Raw genomic sequence first — 21,351 nt, 5'->3', positions numbered from 1 at the left:
AACGTTTCTGTGTTTCCTTGTAAACAGATAAACAATCGTTCGCTAGAGGGCGTGAAGAGCGCTTCGGAGGCGACCGCGCTTCTCAACGACTGTCAGTACGACTGCGTGCTACTGACCGTGCTTCGCCCGCTGTATCCGTGCTGCGATCCTAGGAACAGGTCAACATTTTCAATGTACCTTATCATATACATTAGCAGTACAGTAGAGAACCACCAATTATTCTGCACCAAGCAGCATTTGTTTGTTTTAACTCTATATACACAACTAAAAAAAAAGAATTTAAAATGTACACAAGGGAAATTCCTGGAGGCATTTTCTACCAGTCTAACCTTTATTAAAGCGTTTTAATTATTGTGCGTAAATAAAGAAAACATAAAAAGTTAAAATCAAATAAAATTAGTGAAAAGATATAAAATTATTTAAAATTACAAAATTAAAAGAAATGTTAAATGTAAAATATTATTTGTTGCTGTGTTTCGGTCAAATAAATAAATTAATAAAGAAAGCAGTGAGTAAATGAAGTGTTAAGTCGGCTACTTAATACGGCTTCATATTTAATATGTAACAAATAGACATGCATTATAAGCATGGCTTACAACTTTTTTATTCCACAACATAAATCCAAACATTCGACCATTGTACATACACAGCGCAAAGCATAAATATAATTATGTGAAATACTAAGAGACAGTCGCATTAAACCTTGTCAAAATGCATGGGTATTTTCTTTAAAGCTAACTGCAAACTAAAATCAACCTTATTGCGTCAAAAAGGGGTTAAAGACCGGAATTCAGTTAATTTTACGGTCTCTAAGCCCCGGGTTTTTTTTTTGGTAAACATCTAACTCCTAAGATATATAATTTTCTCGTTCACCACACAGCAATGAAAAATTCACGAAAAAATGACCTTACAACTTTTTTATTCCACCTAACATAAATCCAAACATTCGACCATTGTACATACACAGCGCAAAGCATAAATATAATTATGTGAAATACTAAGAGACAGTCGCATTAAACCTTGTCAAAATGCATGGGTATTTTCTTTAAAGCTAACTGCAAACTAAAATCAACCTTATTGCGTCAACAAGGGGTTAAAGACCGAAATCAGTTAATTTTACGGTCTCTAAGCCCCGGGTTTTTTTTTGGTAAACATCTAACTCCTAAGATATATAATTTTCTCGTTCACCACACAGCAATGAAAAATTCACGAAAAAATAACTTACTTAAGAAACGTTTGTACCCAATTCCGTTAAAAGAGTAAATATTATGCTTACATGTTGTGAGTATGCATTTTAACGTCTTTACCATTGAAGGATGTTTATCTCTCAGATGAGTCTCGCACGCGACTTACACCTTTTGATTAATTCATCTGGAAAAATATTCTAGGGACATTGTGCGTGTTTGAGCAATTTGACAGTAGATGCGAAGCCAGTTATTTATTACGGCTTTTAACCAATCGCTCGCTAAAGGTTATTCGGATTTGAACGATTATGGTTTGATAAGTACGGATCTTTGTAACGAGTCGAGATAGTAAGAATTATATACGTTTTTAAGTTCAAATAAAATAACGTAACGTAACATTTACGTCAAAATTACGAGCGTGTTTGTGAATTACTGTTTTAATATAATCTAGGTTACCTTTTTTGCTGTTGCCTTTGTAATCCGTGAACCCATTTCGATGACCTTAAATGTGAGCACTTGGTGTTATGGTTGTCACTGCGTAATTTTTTTTAAACTTTGTATAGTTATTTTGTTAAAAGTATTATTTTGCTCTCCGAGATGGTGATAATAAAAAGAAAATACCCGGCTAAGTTTGCTATGGTCTCTTGTTAGACCATGGCGCCCATTTGTTAGACCATAAAATCCAATACACGAACTACTACAGATATAAGTGCATTACATAGTAGGGACCTATTTAATTGGGGATGCTCTATAAAAAAAAAAAAACAACATTTACTGAATATATTGCTCAAGCAGGTATTTCTTTAATTTTAATTTTATTATATTATCGGTGTTTCCTATAAATCTGGCAGATGGTTAAATGGTTAGGCTTTGCTCATTTTGAATACGGGCCATTTAAGTTATTTTTCCGGTTCGACAACCGGTTGGCGCAGTGACCCTGCTTTCCGCGTCCAAGGCTTTGGGTTCGATTCCCAATACTGGAAAAATGTTTGTGTGATGTTTATGTGTATGTTTTTCAGTGTCTGGGTGTTTATCAGTATATTATAAGTATTTATGTGTATTATATTCATAAAAGTAGGTATTCATCAGCAATCCTAGTACCCGTAACACAAGCTACGCTTACTTTGGGGCTAGATGGCGATGTGTGTATTGTCGTGGTGTATTTCTTTTATTTATTTATTTTCCTTTTTTTTCTCTGGAAAACAATTCGTTGGTTTACCTGGGAATCGAACCCAGTATGCTCATGTTCAACGGATGGGGAACACTAATTGGCTAAAGATGATGTTATCGGTGCTAGCACAGTGTGTAGGACTTCGACTTTGCACTTCTGGGAAACAATTACCTCACGCAACTCTTAGCTTTTCTAAGTTATGTGCGTTTTAAGCAATTAAAATATGAAGGAACCGTGAAGGAAAACATCGTAAGGAAACCTGCATAATATGTAGTAAAAACATTTCTTATTTTATAGGATGGGGCATCCATGAAATCATAAAAAATCATATTACTACAAGCTTCTGAAGCTAAACTAAGAAACCTTGTATTTCCATGCCTGAGAGTTCTCCATAATGGTCTCCAAGGTGTGTGAGACCGCCAAACCCTTCTCATTGTCGGAGGAGACCCAGTCGATAATAGGTTGGGTTAAAACAAATCTTTTGTCATACAGGTCTTCGTTCGAGCCCGCGTATCCATCTAACACCCCCTCGGCTGAAGAACCATGGGGTGCGTTTCTACCGCCCGCGCCGCCACATGAACCGAAGGTAACTATCGCTAGTCTCAAAAATATTTATCTATAATGGATTAAAAAAAAAAAAACTTTAGAAATACATCTATTTTACCTGGTTAAAGGCTTCGGCAGTGGCTAGTTTTTAAAAATAAGCAATTTTTTGGATATAGTAAATACTTCCCAATATATGCCTACACCGAGCGTGCAAATCTTGTTATATAAAATACCTAAGGTGACAAAGTTGCATATTTTTCTAGCAGGTACACATAGATCACGGGGTGCCGGATTTTGACAGGCGATACGTGTACCATGTAGCCGCCGGAAGCCAGGGGAAGATACACCAAGAAAGAGGTACGTTAGCTTTAGTTATTTGTTATTCAAGGGTGCAAATTTGTTATTTGTCTTATGCCCGTTTTCACTGTCGACGGAAACGGCAATAAGTAAGTAACGCCCAATCAAAGAAGATTCTTTGGGCATACATTTACCTGCTGAGAATGCTTGAGAAGTTTAACAATAGGCTTGACTGAATATCATAAACGTCATCCGACCGATTTCGGACACTGTCGTCAGAGAGTTCAGAGAGATTTTCCAACTACGCGGGAGATATTATAGTACACAAGTTCTTAAACGCAGGTCTATCCCCTCTATTCCCTCTCTCCTCTCTCGCGCATACAGGCTGATGAGACGATAGTTCCGATACATCCGGATCAGGGACAGGAGGGGCTTAACGTGCTCTCAGAGGCACGGAGGTGAACCACCTCTGATTTGCAAACCCCGGGGCTGGTACTAAGAATCTATTTTTAGAGATAAAATATATTCTTAGTAATAATAATTAAAATAATAGTTGTGTATAAGGAAGGTATAGGTAACTATGTCGAGGGTCAGCGGTGTGGTTTCTATATGCAGCAAATTAATGTTGTTTTTTACCACTGGTGTAGTAAACCTCAATTCTTTAGATCATTTCTAACGAGTTGCTGCAGATCGAATTATTACAGGAGCTGCCGAAGTTCCACGATAAAAAATCTAATTATATAAGAAGACTTGTTAAAGATGGTGATAACGAAAAAAAAAAATAACAACTGACTAAGTTTTTTGTGGGCTTCTTCTTAGACCAGGGCGCGTTTGGAACCCTCGTAGCTTCAGTTTTAATTTGACGAATTTATTTATCGCCATCAACTCACTCCTATGTCATATTTAACATGTAATGTACGCATCAAAAGTGCCATCTATATAGTGCCTATTTGAATAAAGAAATATTTGACTTTGACTTTGAATTATAAAGTTAAATTATTAATTTGACCGAGCATATCTCTGAGCTAGTCGGGTTTAAATATAGTTTTTGCATTTGATAGCCAAATTATTAGGTTATAGAATATTTAACATAAAGGTACAGTTAGGTACTTTGTTGAAAAAATAAAAACTTTATAATGTTGTACTCAGACGAAGATCCAGAGAACCGCTAGTGTAGTATAATGTGCTAGTACGAAACAATTGCATTTGGGCACAACTCCAAGGCGTTATCGCTATCAGCAATCGAGGAGCGTGCTGATAAGATTGTAGTAATTCATCGATGTATCGGCTAAGGATCGTGGTGCACTGAGTATTTTTACCTTATTTGTGCGTATTTTGTTCGTAAAATATTAACAAAGGAATTAATATTGGATAGGTTATAAGAGATAACGATTTGTTTTAACTGTACAAACTTAGACTGGGCCGAATAAAGAAGAGGATTGACGGTAAGTGACATAGGATTGCGAAAATTTATACAAAATGGAGGGACTGATACAAAAGACTCGTCCACTGCAGGACGAGTCTCTTGTATCAGTCCAACATCAAAAATCTGTGAAGGTACATTGAGTTGGCGTATTTCACACGTCACCAAAAAAACGCACTAATTTTTTTTTGTAAAAGAAAGATTAACGTAGCCATTTAAGACACGACTTCTTTGTACAATCATAATATTGTTAGTAACAGAAACTTCTAGGTTACAAACATGTTTTGAAGGTGTGTGCTGTTGTTAGGACAGGTTGTTTTAATGACAATATTTATGGAGTAGTGAATTTTCACCAAAATCTACTTATACCTTAAGACAGAGACCTTGAGGCACTTTTTTTTTTGAGGCGTGAGGCACAGATTTTCAGTGTCTCAACTGCCCCAGATTTGTATTTTTGTATACAGTCGATTAAGTTGCTATTGGGTATTGTTTAATAAAATATTAAAATTATTTAATTAATTTAATTAATATTTTTGAATGTATTTAGATTTTTTGATAAATATCTAGTGAACAGTGGTAAATTTTAAGTTTGGAGATGGGCGTGATCACTGTTACGCAGTTTCATACTTTTACAGTGATCATCATTTCATTCATTAGTGGTTAAGTTATGTTATTGTTTTACTAATTTTAAAGTACTAATTTTAAAGTGTACTAATTTTAAGCTAACCTCAAAACAATCACGTTTTTTAAAAAATCTTTTCATTTCTATACATCACTAATTTATTAGTGATCGATGGTTGCATCACGAAAATCGCTATTGTTGTGGAAGCGAATCGCAGTGTATCGCCTACTTTATCAACAGTGTGTACGAACGTTAGTATTGCATCGCGTTTTGCAGGGACTTGGGACATGATTGGGGGCATGATCCGGGGGAAGATTGAAGCTGTCACGGGCAGTAAATCTAAAGATAAACAAAATAAGGTAAAGTATATCTTTATTTCATGTAGTATGGTAAAAAATATATCATCATATTGCCTTGATCAATACGAAGTAAATGTCCGTAAATAGTAAAACATATATGTCCGTTGCACCAATAAAATCAATATAACTGTTTTTTTACTGTTTTTTTTTGTCACTACTTTAATTACGTATTGGAATCGACATTCAATGTTGCTCCGTTTATATTAATTTATTGTAAGACGTATTGAATACAAATGTGCAAACAATGTTTGTTTGTTTCAGGTGCCTGAATCAGATGCTATCGCAGAGTTAGATTCCGTTATCGACAGCTATCACGGAAAAACAAGTGAGTGCCTCGTAAACAAACGTATACTCTTAACCAATATAAATCATAATATAGTTTAATTTATGAATTATTTTTGACCATAATTAAATTATACTCTAATGAATTTTTGCGATGACAAATTCGATATGTTTTTTTTATTTCAGTTAAAGAAACTAGCAGTGTGCTTAAACGTTCGCGTAGAAAAAACAAGGAGGCGCAAAATGATGCGAAAAATGGCGGAACGTGGCCCAAAGCTCGCGCGAATTTTATACTTGAGGATAATGCCACTGGCACCATAGTTCAACCTAGGTCCAGGAAAGAGAGACCCCCACTGTCTATCCTGCTCAGTCCACCCACAAAACTGCCGCCCGAACCACAAAGATCCAACACAAACCGAAATTCAAACCCGATACCCTTAGGACACGTTCCTTTAACCCAAGTGACAGCGCCCGCGCGACATTCAGTGTACAAATCTATAGAAACTAGTCCTGCAGTTGAACATTTCCCGAAACCGGCGCCATTGGCTATCCACAACCCTTTTGCTCCCCCTAATATGAGTTTCGACAAAAATCGCACGTTAGAGAAAGACAAAATATCCATAAGCGATTACGAACAAGACGTCACCCCGAACAGGTTGAGTTTGGTGCTGAACCCATCAGAAGATTCATTATTCTATCAACCGGCGCTAAGAAATCGGACCAAAAGCCCTCACTCTTTAGATTTTATGGTCAACAAGGGCCCTACTTCTCTAGACTTCGTCACGAGAAAATCGCCGAGTTCATTGGACCATTCGATTAAAAACCACACGGGAAAGGATATCCTCGACCAGTATTATTCGTCAAAAAAGTCTTCGTCGCCTAAAACAGTGAATAAATATCCTTCAGATAGTGACAGCTTTGGTCCGGACAGTTTGAATAGTAATGCTAACTTCCCTATGACGGGCACATTGCCTACGCAATCTCGACTACAGTCCCAGTATTACAGAGGTCCGTTTACGAATTCAAACCCTCATGCTTCTAGTCGATACCCACATCTTTCGAGCCCTACCAATATACCTCAAAGTCAGTCGGGCGAAAGTATCGGCACGACTTATGACATGCACTCCTTTACATCCCACACGCATAATATGTCAGATCTCAATCCTGTACCGAGAGTGAATCGGGAATACCAACACACGTATGAAGGTGGTACGTTTCCCAGGAAGAAAGAAAATCAGAGATTTCGAATACCGTCCAACCCCAGTGTAACTTCTAAAAATTCTGCAGGAAAACTGAGTACGGGGTCTATAGAGAGGAGTTCCGAGAGGAACTCTCCAATGCCGACATTCCACGTCGAAGTTTTAAGCCCTGGAAGGGGAGCTAAGCAACTTACCCATAAATTAACAAGAAATTCCATGCCCGAATACTGTGGCTTAGGTTGGAATAAACCGTTACCTGGTGAACTCCGACGGGTGCATATAGACAAAAGTCAGCAGCCGCTTGGAATTCAGATATACTGCCCTCCAAGCAGTGGAGGAGTATTTGTTTCGACTGTGAATGAAAATTCATTGGCAAGTCAAGTTGGTCTTCAAATCGGCGATCAGTTATTAGAAGTTTGTGGTATAAATATGCGCTCAGCAACTTATACGTTAGCTGCGAGTGTGTTACGGCAGATCGGAAACTCCATAACCATGCTCGTACAATATAGCCCTGAGAAATATAAGGATGAAATGGATGTGCCTGGTAGTTCCTCTTCCGGGGAGAGTTCTCATGATGAAGAGGTATCGTTATCTGGGTCGCCAACACCTAGAAATTCACCCGGTCCACAACAGTCTTTGAGAATGGATGTGCCATCCACAGATGTGGCTACCTTAAGGCAATCGCAGGGGAATAAGGATCTGCCTAGGTTCTTGTTGATAGAGATGCGTAATTGTTCAGATTTAGGTATAAGTTTGGTCGGGGGTAATGCTGTGGGTATATTTGTGCATAGTGTGCAAATAGATTCGCCTGCTTATATAGCTGGTTTGCGTACGGGAGATCAGATCCTGGAGTACAATAATGTGGACTTGAGGCGGGCGACCGCGGAGCAGGCAGCTCTAGAGTTAGCGAAACCAGCGGATAAGGTAAGATTATAAACTATCTTAAATACCTTGTGTATTCTCTTTTTACCTTAAGATAATAAAAATACGTATATTTTTAGGTCAGCGTTCTAGTCCGGCACGATCTTCAACAATACCACGAAATAAAAGACAAACCAGGAGACGCGTTCTACATACGCGCGGGGTTCGACAGATGTACAAAGATAACTTCCATAGGCATGGACACTATAGACGAGTATTCTCTATGGTTCCGGAAGGATGAAGTGCTTTTTGTGGATAACACCCTGTTTAATGGTGCTCCGGGGCTTTGGCGCGCTTGGCAGCTAGACTTCAAGGGTGTCAAGAGACAGTGGGGAACCATACCCAGTAAATTTAAGTAAGTAAATCTATCTTATTGTCACGATTTTCACTACTCCTGTTTTCCCAGTGTCTACTAAAGAAATCCTTACCTTAACATACTTTGCTTTCCTTTTAATAACTGGATACCACACCTTTCTCACAACACATCTCTTTCAGGTTTGCTCATATATTTATCAAAACTTTAGTCAACTAGAATGTTTGGTTGCGAGCCAATCCGCAAGTCAAAACTTGACCTTGAATTGAACTCGATATTATAGTACTTAACTTTTACGTACTTAGGTTTTTCTTGTTGTTGCAAAATGGAACTTTAAATTTATGTAGCTTAATAAATTTGACAACAGACTTTCAGATTACCTTTTCAAGTTTAAGTGTACTAATTAGCGCCTGTCTTTTATATGTACTTTTCTTTTTATCATCCAGGGTCGAAGAAATCCTTCGGCGATCGGTAGGAACATTAGATAACGATGCGCAAAGGCGAGCTTCGAGTACAGCCCGAAGGTCGTTCTTCCGACGGAAAAAGCACAGAGACAGCAAGGAATTGGCTTCCTTCTCGAATACTGAGCTAGGGTGCTGGAGCGATTCCGGCACCCTGGCCGACGACGTTCCACCGCTCTCGTATCAGAGGGTAGAGCGATTACACTGTAAGTTATAATATAATTTCTTTAATTCTGTCATATTTCGGAGGATTGTTGCAGTCAGGCGTTGGCTTCCTTTAAACTGTGACGATTACACTAAAATTCATGATTGTTCCTCGAAGTTAATAATGAGGCGTTCAGGAGAGTATGTATTGGCGTTGAAACGCGCAGGCATGTTTGTCTTTTAAAAAGCAGCTGTTACAGAAATAAACGTGTGGAAAGATTTCAAAACAAATTGAAAGAATTTTTTCTTTCGCTATTGATATAAATATTAAATATTTTCAGCACCAAAATTTCACTCAGGTTTAATCAGGTTGCATTGTTTCGTCTATAGCCTATAACTGGCTGTATTAAACGCCTCTCTCAAAGGGAGATATTGACAGGTTGGTGATCGCAGTAGATGGTAGTAGTACTCCATAGTCACCTCGCACGAAACCCGTGGGAAGATGAGGGATGGTGACAGTTATTGTATTCTCATCTACCGTCACCACACGGCATATCAGCATTCAAGTTACACTATAAAGATTTTTTATATATGTAGTATTAGCTGTGTTTGCGTGGTGGTATGACGGCCGACTGGCGTAGTGGGCAGCTTTCTGAGTCCAAGGCCTTGGGTTCGATTCCCACAACTGGAAAATGTTTGTGTGATGAACATGTGCGCTTTTCAGTGTCTGGATGTTAATCTGTATATCAGTCATCTTAGAACCCATAACACAAGCTATGCTTTCTTTGGGGCTAGATGGCAATGTGTGTATTGTCGTAGTATATTTATTTATTTTCCGTAAGACCAAGTATGGGATGTGCGGTTGGTCACGGAATGTTTGGCAAGCATCGGCCGCCCCTTGCGGCTGGTGACGTTCGATGTTTGGCGCGCAAAGGTAATTCTGTTGCGGCAGACGGCAGCAGACGGCCGGTGGCCGTGCTGGGCCCGCTGCGGGACTGCGTGGCGGGCAAGCTGGTGACGGACTGGCCGCACGTGTTCGCGCGCGCGCGCCCCGACCCCCGGGCGCTCCGGGACCTGGCCGAGAAGGTAACCACTGCAGGCCACTGGCCTCTGGGAGTGAGAAGGGCTTAGGTTGTAGTCCATCACGCTGGCCAAGTGCGGATTGGTAGACTTCACTGGCCGTTGAGAATGGCAGTTTAGAATGTTATGGAGAACTCTCAGCATGCGATTTCCCCACGATGTTTTCCTTCACCGTTAAATCAAGTAATATTTTTAATTCCTTAGATTATAAGTGCACATAACTCGTTGTTAAGTAGGTTAGAGAACTTGGTCGTTCCGTGAGGGCGACGTTCTGTACACTAGACTACCACCGCTTCCGCTTTGTCTTTTTTATATATTGGCTATTTGGTGTTGCTGAGGCAAAAAAATAATCCTTCGTTTGTCAAGGATTCTAGCTATCCTCGAGCAAATTTTCGTCCAAGATCGATTTAGCTGGGAAACTTGTTCCCCGGAAATTGAACACGGGACCGGACCTGTCACTCATTGATACCTTAAGGAGAAATGTACATTATTTTGTTGATAATCCTATTTTAGATGACATTTTAGTAGTAGTCGCGCTTTTTAGTAGCACCAGACCCTTTCGTGACAGTTCTACCGCTATGATTATTGAGTTTTTGCAATTCTGCGTGAGCGTGTTTGCCGGTGTAATCACAGGCACCTCAGTAATGTCCACACCTCAGGTTCACGGGCACTGGGCGGTACGTTGCAGGACGTATTTCTAGAATACCCTGCTGCAATGTTGCTCTGTTTATAGCGAAGGTTTTCCACGTACCATCAGGTTTTCCATCTACTTGGTCCATCTGTCCTGATTAAAATTGCGAGAGCATGTTTATTTGTTTGGACTGCCTTAACGCCGCTTAAGAACCAGGTATGTATGTAATGAATGCGCTGTGCTTTTATTTCACTTATACAACATATGAATGAAAACCTATATAATACTTCACAGGCTTTAGAGGTACATCATGTACTGTATCTGAGACTTATCTGTGAAACCGAGACGCTAATAGAATTTGAAAAAACCACTGCCATACTTTTTACTGAAATAAATCAGATACAGCCCTTACATCACATGCAAAATTAAAATCAAGTGACTTTTGCCACTGTACTAGGTACGAGTTGCGTAGCGTAGGTACTATGCGCGTGTTGCTCTTTTATCTTCAATAAGGTCGTCATAAGTAAACACTTAGTATGTTCTGAATTCTAAAATAAATAAGCTCCTTTTGATTTAATATTTTTAAAGGGCTATTTCTTATGCAATATACATATGCATACTTCAACAGTATTGCGTAATTCAGTTACACGATGTATATTGCCTTACTTCTTCAGGGCATCCACTGCATAGTTGACGTGAGCGTGCCGACCATCGAGAAACTTCACAAGCATCAGATTTATCCCATAGTCCTGTTCATCAAGTTCAAGTCCTTCAAGCAGATCAAAGAGGTGAAGGACACGCGGTACCCCGCCGACAAAGTCTCCGCCAAAGCGGCTAAGGAAATGTACGAGCACGGGCTCAAAGTGGAGAACGAATATAGGAATTATATATCTGGTAAGTTCTTTTTTGTTATTCAATATATTTCTATTAATTATGTACTTCATTTTTAAAAATAATTGCAGAATATATAAACTACTACAAAAATATAAATAATATTATTCTCGGAGGATTTTTAGGTATTTCGCTAAAATAAATTTATCTTTGCTAACATGTACCTATCTGTTTTCGAATGGAAATTCAGAATGTACCAATTGAGATAGTAAATAATATATTGTTTTATTTGCATTATTTTTTTACCTACTTATTTAAACTAGACAAAAGATAAATCAAATAAATATCTTTAATAAATATCACTTATTTGAATATTTTATTGGAAATATGTTCATCATCGTCATTCAATAATATGTTACATTGTCAAAAAGAAAAATGAAATAATTCATATTTTTACATTACCGGCCTGATTTATATTCCACTACAGAGCACATGCTCTCCTCACCTCGTAGTAGAGAGGGTATATCCATCTTGTGAGCCTTAGACTCTAAATGCTTCTCCTATACGTTAAATAGTTCAAAATATAAAAGATGTAAAGTATTGGTTTAAGAGAATTACAAAATTGTAATGTGTATTATCACGTGTACCTACACCGAAACGGCAGTTAATTTAAAGAAGTATAACCAAACAAACTGTCCTCAATTCTAAATTAAAAAGAACATCTAAAAAAGAAATAATCAATCATTGTATAATCAAAGATTGCCTTTAATAATACCTGCGATCGGTAGATAAATAATTTATTGTTGGATGTATTATTTCAGCTGAAATCCCAGCCGGCGTCAATATAGCGTACATGTGCACGCAAATCAAGGAGGCCGTCGAGGAAGAGCAGAACAAGACTCTGTGGGTGCCTTCAGCGCAAGCCTGACCCCTGCCCCCCACTCCCCCCACTCCCCCAACCCGCACACCCTCCTCCAGCACACCCTCGCGCAAGTCCGTCACGTTCTGCACGCACTGTAAGTACGATAAACCCCCCCAGCATACAGACGCCGACGTCAGATATTACTCCGATCCTGGCCAACCCGACACCCCCAAGCAAAAGGCAAAGAAGAAACCGAAAGAACCAAAAAAGGACTCCACGGATAGCGACTTAAAGTACTACTCCGAACCGGACGCGAAATACTTTGAAATTGACTACGAGTTCTTGAAAGAGCTACGCAAAATCGCACGCAAACATTGCCCGAAGTGTAAAAGAAAACGGTTGAAAAACAAAGACTCGAAATATAAAGACAAAAGTAGATTAAAACCCCCGCGGAATGTTCGTATGCGAGAGAACTTTGTTCTTTGCAACGGTAGGTACCACAGCGATATGGAGCATTGCCAACTTTGCTGCAAAATTTGTAACCGTTCCACAGACACGTTAGATTCCATGGAGGACGAATATTCTCTTGCATCGAAGAGCTATAGTCTTCCATCTAGTAAAGGGACGATCAGTTCGCGATCTAAATCTACTCCTTCTAATCGCGCGCGGGAACGAAAGAACTCCGTACAATCGAATAAATCCGTTTCCTTCCTAGAATCGAGCAACGAAGAATCCTTGAAAGACGAACCCAATTACACAGCATCCAGTTTTACAAATGATTTGAAGAAGTTTCTTTTGAAACCGTCATCCCCACGACTGAGTTTACGTGAAAAGTTCATTATAAGTTTCAAGCAAGAGCTGGAGGCAACGAAAAAGTCGCCGAAGCTCAAAGCTATTAAAGGACTATGGAAATCCTACTGAGATATAAATATAATATAGTGTTTTTCTTTAATTTATTTTGTATTTACCTTCTGTGATTATTAAGCTATAAACTTTCTTGTATATTATTATTAATTTTTTGAGAATTTATTGAAGAGTTAGGCTAGATAAGTGAGGTATTTTGAATTTTTTACAGTCGCATTTTTTGGAACACTGTATTGATTATGTACGAGAAATAGGGTATTTATAATAAAATTGTTTTTAGTTGTTACGATCAAAGTCTGCTACTTTCCTTACATGGGTCATTAATTTAATTCAGTGACGTAACTATTAAACTCTTTAAGAAAACAGCTTGGAGGGCGTTAATTTAATATGAATATTTGTAGGATTAAGGGCTTAAATCGCAGAGTTAAGACTAGCGAGAGGACAAGCTACGAAGCCGCCAAGTATATATGTACCCATTAGGCTCACAAAATCTGTTTTTGCGTCACTGCTTGCTCAATGCGAGGGGTTACATTGATTTGTCATTAGTTTTTTGCGACTTTGCATAATTTAAATTATTCCAAAGGTAAATGTAGCAATTACTACAAGGTCACCGTGGAATTAAGGCTTACTACTGCAGTTAGTCGCTTTCATTGAATCTTATACAAATAGCAAATGATCGTCAGTTTCAGTTTCTGTTTTCAATATCTGTTCAACCAAATATACTATTTCTCTGTAAAACATGACATCCGGAAGCCTAACTCTTCCTCGATATTTCCTTAACTCGGTGCTTATTTTAGATCTTAACTGTCTATTGGTTCTCTGTATTCTTATAACATTTTGTGTCAACGTACGTGTTCAGAATTGGTCTAAACTTTGTATTAGCAATGTGTAGGTGCTAAATGAGTAGAAGCTTTATTTCTTGCGGACACAAATAGCATCTACCGACATGCCAACTTCCGGCTCTAATTTAGGTCGGCTGCCGCCTTTGATGTATACACGGTTGCCAAAGTTGGTCCGATAGGATGTTATGGTAACTAATTCATGAAATGCCAGCAGATTAGTTTGCACGTTCGTAGGTGCTATTGGACGTATCATAAAAGAACTAAAAATAAGGAGTTTGAGAATTTACCTCTATACAATAAATATTCTGTAAGACGTTTGCTAAAAATAATCTTGATACTTGGACAAATTGTAGGTTTTAATGTTCCGTAGATTGTGGTATAAAGAAATACTGCAGGATTTTTTCTTAAAATTTACATTTATATTCATCGGAATCGTTTGAATAAAGATCATCCATAAATTACGTGTCATATACTCGCTTTCACTAACAACGAACAAGGCAATGCATAAATAAGTAACGCCTAATCTTAGGATATTCCTAGTTATACCTTTGACCAATAGTTATCACCTATGTGTTTGTGAAGCATTTTTTTTCTATAGACATAACCTAAATCATTACACATTTTATTTAGGCGGTTTTAGTGAAAACGCGCAGTAGTTTCTTAACTCCGGACGAAAGGAGATCAATCTGAATTCATTAACGACAATGTGCCAAGAATTTCCTTACTTTTTGGGTTTAAGACGATATTTTATGGTTGTTTAAAGTATTGTGCCAAAAAAGTTATATCTATTGTCACGCCAAAAAAGTTATATCTATTGTTACAGTCTTATTTTATAATTTGAGTATCTGAACTTAAAATTATATCTGCAAAAGATTTGGTTTTTAAAGTTTTTTAGTCTTTGTCAAACTTTAACATGCTCTTCTAGCAGTAGAACACTCACCTAGCTTAAACCAGTCAAAAGATAATATTTGCGTAATTTATTGATTTATTGTATCCTGTACACAGTTAGTCTGTAGCAACATATGATCGAATAAAGTATTACAAAGTTTTATATGAATATTTATAAAAAATAATATAATACAGTTTTTCTCCACATTGTATTTTATCTCACGATCAATAGTTATAATTTTAAAGTATTTTGAAACCTATATATATAACCTACATTTATACACGTAACTTTGAAAGCCTTTATATTTTGCCTGAGAAATTCATTAAAAAGAAAGTAATGGTTTGTTTAGTCGATCTCAAACTGAGTTCTGAAATATTAAAAAAAAGTCACAAATGCAGCTACCTATGAAAGTAAAACCTTTCAAGCACTAAGTACTTATTTTACTTACTGAAGGTTAAGTAAGTCTAGATATTTTGTGCTGTTTTGCCTTAATTTTACTATCATGGGATTGTTAGAACTAAGCTATTTTGAAACGCGATAGTATAGTTAGAATAAATACGAAATATTCCTGAAATTTTACCCATTTTATGCTATAAGCTGTATAATAGATATTAACAAACTTAAAGGCTGTTGGTTCCGACATGGGTAGGTTCTTCTAGGTATTTTTCGACTGTTTCAAAGCACGGGTCTCTGGCAAAAGTGCTGGGTCGATTAACGAAAAATTTTATTCGTAACACATTCTTAACTAATGTTTGTGTCGTAATAATTGGTTATTCTTTTAAGAAGAGATATAATATTTTATGTTACAAAATGCATTAAGTGCGCGGTTAATATTTCAAAGGCACATAATATCCAAGGCCCTGGATAAAAAATGTGTTAAGAACGTGTAAGAGTCCTAATAAACTCATAGTGGAAATTTTTAAAGTGTCTTAGCCCATGTATTTAGATAGTAGACGAATGCAGTAACGCAGTTAACATTAGATTAAGGCTAATATCTCACTAGGATACCACGACGGCGCCAACGGTTGGAACACCGTGATTTCTTGAGAAACATCAGAGCAGATACCAGAGCTTCAAGTCGAAGATTTAACAATGCTTTTGTTATACGTACGAGTATCATGTGTTAGGGGCTTTCCTGGTAGCGCGACTGGTGTGTGTGTATATACATACAAGTGGTGACACTGGAAGAGGGTAATCCCGGTTGACGACACGAAATGGGTTGTGTAAACTGGCGGAAACCGGGTGAGGTAAACTCCATAGAGCTGCAAACATTTTGTTGGCGCGACTGATTGCACCGCCACTGGTTTCCTAGTGAGAAAGTGCTCTTAGGGTCATTTTATAAGAGTAGCATAGTCTGTTCGAGGTAGTTCCTTAGGGATCAAGAGAAGTCGTAAAGTTTTGTTATGTTTATAGATATTTATAGAATTGTAGTCGGTATAACGTAATGGTTCAGATGTCTAGAATTGGCTGGGCCGGTTTTCGTAGTCCTTGGACAATTTTATACACTTAACGATTTATCAGAATTCATCGGAGTTTTAGAAATTGTATAATGTGTTTGATACATTATTTTGTAATTTTAACACCAGATTGCTTTAAACAGAATATACTTAACTAGTACTTTTTTAAACTTTGGAACATAATTCGTAAACGTCTACATTACAGGATCATGAAGATGTTAGTGTCCTATTGTGATGATGTGACCTTGGTCATATTTGTGAGGAGTATATAGTGAGGCAACTTCCCTCCCCGACAGGGCAACAAGGGAGTGCGGAGTCAATTATTAACTCAATGAGTAAGAAATTAACTCACCGAAACTCACTCATAGATATGACATATGTGACCTTGGGACTTGTCTACGTACCGATTCAAATTTTCTGACGTCTCGAACTTCGTTTCGGCCAATCAGCGGGGCGGTACAATTGACTACATGCGCGAAGCAACCAACGCTGCTATCCTCCGCCACGAGACAAAGTTTGAATCGGACTGTACCTAAACTTTTAGCGCTACGTTTCTTTTATTGTATTTAATTCGATTGTAACTAAGATCTGGCCATTTTATTGCAATATTTTAATTCAGTTAATATTTATTATATAATCTTTGAAATTTCGACTGCCTGAGCATGATATTTTAAAGATGAAAAGTTTAAATTAAAGATTGAAATTTAATGATGAAAATTTCTTAAGTTTTCAGGCGTTGCGCAATAATTCCTTCAGTTTTCTTCACTTTGGACTGTCATTAAAATAATAAAAGGCAGTCCTGACACAGTACAACGAACATTTGTAACAAAACAATAATAATTATTAATAAACAGTCCGTAATATAAACATTAATAATGTTATTTGTTAACGTATGGTACACATATTGCACTGCACTTAGGAAGCACTTTGCAACATTAGATGACATAATAAAACGTTTAGGTGCCCCCACTGACTTATAAAGTTTTCATTAACATTTTGTCACTAAGTTATATAACGTTATATGACAAAAATTATTAACGAAAAGTGATACATACATCAGAAATTTAGTTTGCATTATAAATGTATACATCTACAGCCAATAAATTATAATGATTAATGCTGTCAAACGGTTAAATGTTGGTTTATAAAAACAACAAATAACCCGGATTCTTCTGGGTTAAATATTTTTCTCAAACAGGTTGTAAAACACAACCAACTGACACTTCAGAAAATCTTGTAATGCGGCCTTCATTGAAATTAGGTTGTTGATAAAGTAATAGCTATGTGTACTAATAATGATATCTGAAGATGACAGGTTTTTTTTTGTTGAAAGCGGTAATTTCCTGCCGTCAAAGTCGGATAAAAAAAATTGTTTTCGAGGTTGTTATAGGCTTTTTAACATCACGGCAACAAACTAAGTAACTACCTAGAAGTTTGGGAAACGATGCTACGCGGTGGATGGTGTTATATTGGGTCAGCAAGTTGTGTTATATAACTCCTGAGTGGGGGCACCATAATGAGCATATTATAATATCGATGATATTAGTTAGACCTTTAGACGTCCATATATTATACGTTATACATGTTTGTAATTATTAAGTAACTACCCACACATACGTGGGTACTTAACAAATAAACGGAATATTTAGGGTTGGATATATATACGTGTAGGACCAACTTTTCATATTCGATATACATACAAAAGAAATACTTTCCTTGCGTTATATAAATTTATAACGACTATTAATTATATTATTTACAATAATCACAGGTAAATATTTTGATTGTATTTTATCTTACGTACAGATGCACCGTTAGTTCAGATAAAATTACCACAGACTTTCTGACAAAGAGATAATGGTTACATTGGAGTCAGTGTAATGACCTTGGAAGCACTGGAATGTGTGCTTTATGTTAAGTGACATAAAGTAAATGTTTCAATATTTTTGTGCGAGTAGTGCCAGCAATATACGACTACTAGTTGCCCACGCGTGAAACATACACTTAAAATAACACTTTAAATAACGCTTACATTTCAATGTTTCAAGAATTAAAGCTTAGACGATTTCGGCAAAGCGGTGAGCGCAGTGGTCTTGAATGTAAAAGGTCCCAAGCGACTAAATGTTCCGGGAAGATGTCGAGTTGAAACCGGTTAGGTGAATATAGGTTAGCCCGCTACACTCTTAGACTGCATCATAACTGACGAGGTGATTGCAGTGAAGGGCTAACTCGATGTGGAATAAAATAAAAGAACCAACTTCAGTTCGACTTAGTAAGACCTTCGGATTTGTGGGCTTACCTTGATGTCTCTACAATAAGGATTGTAATTCTAAAACAAGAGTATCAACAATCAACAATTATAAAATAATATATATCAACTAACTTAAGATCCGCTGCGACTATACTGTCGAAGGAGTATTAATGTATGCGTCGAAATGTATTTAAATATAATATATAAATGGTAGAGAACTTTAAGTTGACACAATAATACAATACATTATAATTCAGTTGTACACCTGAGCTTAATGAGCAAATCCAAAACGGTATCACATTTTTTTCATTTATATTACACTTTTTCTCACCTGTCTTATATTTTATATATCTATTCTTTACTTTAAGCGTAAAGCATGTTTTAAAATTTAAAAAATAATATAAACAAAAAAACTTGTAATATTTTTTTTAAATTATGCTTTGCACTAATAGAGAATGAGATTGATTCAAAGACAGGTTATAAAAAAATCTAGTATATTATGAAGATGACAATTTTACACCTGCCAGTTTAGTGTAAAGATTGTTGCATTATCAAACTGGCACCAATGTATAAGTTCACAACAGTGCTAAATGCAGAATGGATTCATGCGATCTCATTGATATTTACATGTGATGAGGCTTTATAACGATATTGATTTTGTTTTTATAATTTTCAGCACAGTTTTTAGTGGTTAAGTTTTTTATGTACAGAGATTTGATACGAGTTTATGTGACGTTAGCACTATTCGCTTTTTGCCGTTTGGCTTTTCCACACACGCACGGGTTCTGTTCATACGGCGATATGCGGCTATAGAAACAAATACCAAAAGGTTGATATATTTTTTTGAGAGGTGATCTTTTTAAAATTAAATACTCGGTAATAAATTGTATGTATATGAAGTTCTACAAAAAGGTACAAAATTAGTTTTAGTAGAATTTATTGCTTAACACAAAAATGCACATCACTGTTATTAGGTAAAAACAAAAAATAATACCTGAATGAGCAGTCGGGATACCGTTTTTTTAACAAAATCTTGAGTGTGTGTGAAACAGCCTTTATGCTTACGTTTGAACGTAGATGGAGAAATCTATAGACATTTCAAGTATATTTAAAATACATTATCCAAATAGGGTAATATTATATAATAAGTATACCTTTTTGGTGCTAGTTTTCATCCTCAATTCCACACCTTTAAGAGTTGCCTTCAAGCTATATCTCATACAGCTATTTCGTATGTCTAAATTATTTATTAAACTGCAAATATCAATGTCTTAATCACATAATATTTATATGTCAAACTTGTTTTACTTTTGGGGATTTTTTTTACGAAAAGCTTAGCGAATGCATATACCCATAAAACTGGTAATGCCACTTCAATTAACTTACGATTTTTATATAAACCTTTCAAGTCGCGTATAATCTCTCTAGGGATAAAGGGTGTCCAAATTAAGTCATATTTCGCCTTTAATGCTACTCTTTATTGTAGAAGTAAAATAGATGACAACAATCTGTCTATAGGTTTCTCCCTCTGCGCTTTTAAAGTTTTGTTGTTCTTTTGGGTGCACAGATGGCGCCACGTGTTCTATAACAAACAATATTTAAACCGTTATATTCAAAATGGAATGGCCCGGAATAATAAAATTTCTTGAATTCAAACTACTTAACTATATTTAAGTGAAGCTCTCAAACTACTTTCTATCTACAGATATTATAAATTTCTAAAGTGAAACATATAAATTGTCATATTTTTATGTACTGTGGGACCCTATTCTATATGACATAGGAATTAACAAACCCTTCAGTATAGAATCTTTCTGCCCGCGAATTTTGCGAATATGGAATTACTTTAAATCGAAGCTTAAAATGCCTTTCACTCTACTACTACAGACGCTAGTCGTGAAATGTGTTAAATTTCTTCTATAGAGAAAAATCTAGAGAAACGTGTGTTACATAATGGTTCATTAGGTAAAGTAAATGATTATTTTTAAATGCAATGTTATAATAAAACCGTTATTTATTTTTGTCGCCATCAGTGGGCAGAATTATCTTTAAAATGTTTGATGAAACAATAATTATCAATACCGTATTGAGGCAGATATTATATATGGACAAAAACATCTCTGAGAAAGAAAACTGAATAGACGGTTTTATGGCGATAAACATTTGGTCCATTTTAATTTTACGAAATGACGATCAAATGCTACTCTACCATTGCGATACAAATGGCGTACTAAGGGTATTTAAATTAGTATTTGTCGACGGTTGTTGTGATGCGAAGTCAAATTAGATATCTAACTTGTATTCGTGATGACGGTTATTGTGATGCGCAGTCAAATTGACGTCACAAAATATTGTAACTATAATTTCAATGTCATTTAGAATCAGGGCCTACGGTTTTCTAACTCTAATCTCTGCGTCCTATTAACGGTTGTTTATTACTACAGATTATTTAATTGTATAAAGTATGGTGCTAATTTTAGAGAAGATATTCAAGATATAATTAAAATTATAAAGTTTAGATTCTTTCTCTCTATTTTGGTAATATATTTAGTGCGGTATGGCCTTTGTAATAGACAACTTTTTTTCAGTTTTCACCACACAATTACCAACATAAAGGAACCCCCCCCCCCCCTCCCCCCGGGCACGGGGCACGTCTCACTTCACACCCGCCCAGTGGCGTGCACTTCATACATGCACAAAAGCACTTTGCACTTCCAATAAG

The 21,351-nt window shown here is 36.7% G+C and overlaps 2 protein-coding genes across 6 annotated transcripts in view; both read left to right on the top strand.

The window, feature by feature from the left end:
- The window catches only part of LOC120631081 (disks large homolog 5), a 34,538-nt gene extending 22,099 nt beyond the window's left edge, over positions 1-12,439 (top strand). For 3 of the 5 annotated variants that reach the window (XM_039900507.1, XM_039900506.1, XM_039900505.1), the window contains exons 18-28: positions 28-158; positions 2,848-2,941; positions 3,165-3,258; positions 5,520-5,602; positions 5,864-5,927; positions 6,071-8,007; positions 8,085-8,359; positions 8,764-8,984; positions 9,857-10,008; positions 11,308-11,527; positions 12,286-12,439. In XM_039900507.1, coding sequence (XP_039756441.1) covers positions 28-158; positions 2,848-2,941; positions 3,165-3,258; positions 5,520-5,602; positions 5,864-5,927; positions 6,071-8,007; positions 8,085-8,359; positions 8,764-8,984; positions 9,857-10,008; positions 11,308-11,527; positions 12,286-12,392 — 3,378 coding nt within the window. In that variant the 3' untranslated portion in view covers positions 12,393-12,439. The remainder of the gene's footprint in view (positions 1-27; positions 159-2,847; positions 2,942-3,164; positions 3,259-5,519; positions 5,603-5,863; positions 5,928-6,070; positions 8,008-8,084; positions 8,360-8,763; positions 8,985-9,856; positions 10,009-11,307; positions 11,528-12,285) is intronic. The other 2 variants (XM_039900508.1, XM_039900509.1) reach the window with 2 other exon arrangements.
- Positions 12,396-13,278, top strand: LOC120631277 (the record flags this gene model as incomplete). Its single annotated transcript, XM_039900761.1, has 1 exon — positions 12,396-13,278. A coding segment is annotated over one exon (852 nt), but the record flags the coding sequence as incomplete, so codon positions are not given.
- Positions 13,279-21,351: the final 8,073 nt, after the last annotated feature.

This window comes from Pararge aegeria, chromosome 17, assembly GCF_905163445.1.
Source record: "Pararge aegeria chromosome 17, ilParAegt1.1, whole genome shotgun sequence".
Classification (NCBI taxonomy): Eukaryota; Metazoa; Arthropoda; class Insecta; order Lepidoptera; family Nymphalidae; genus Pararge; species Pararge aegeria.
Note: the sequence above shows the minus strand (reverse complement) of the source record. Positions and strands in the feature narration are given on the sequence as shown.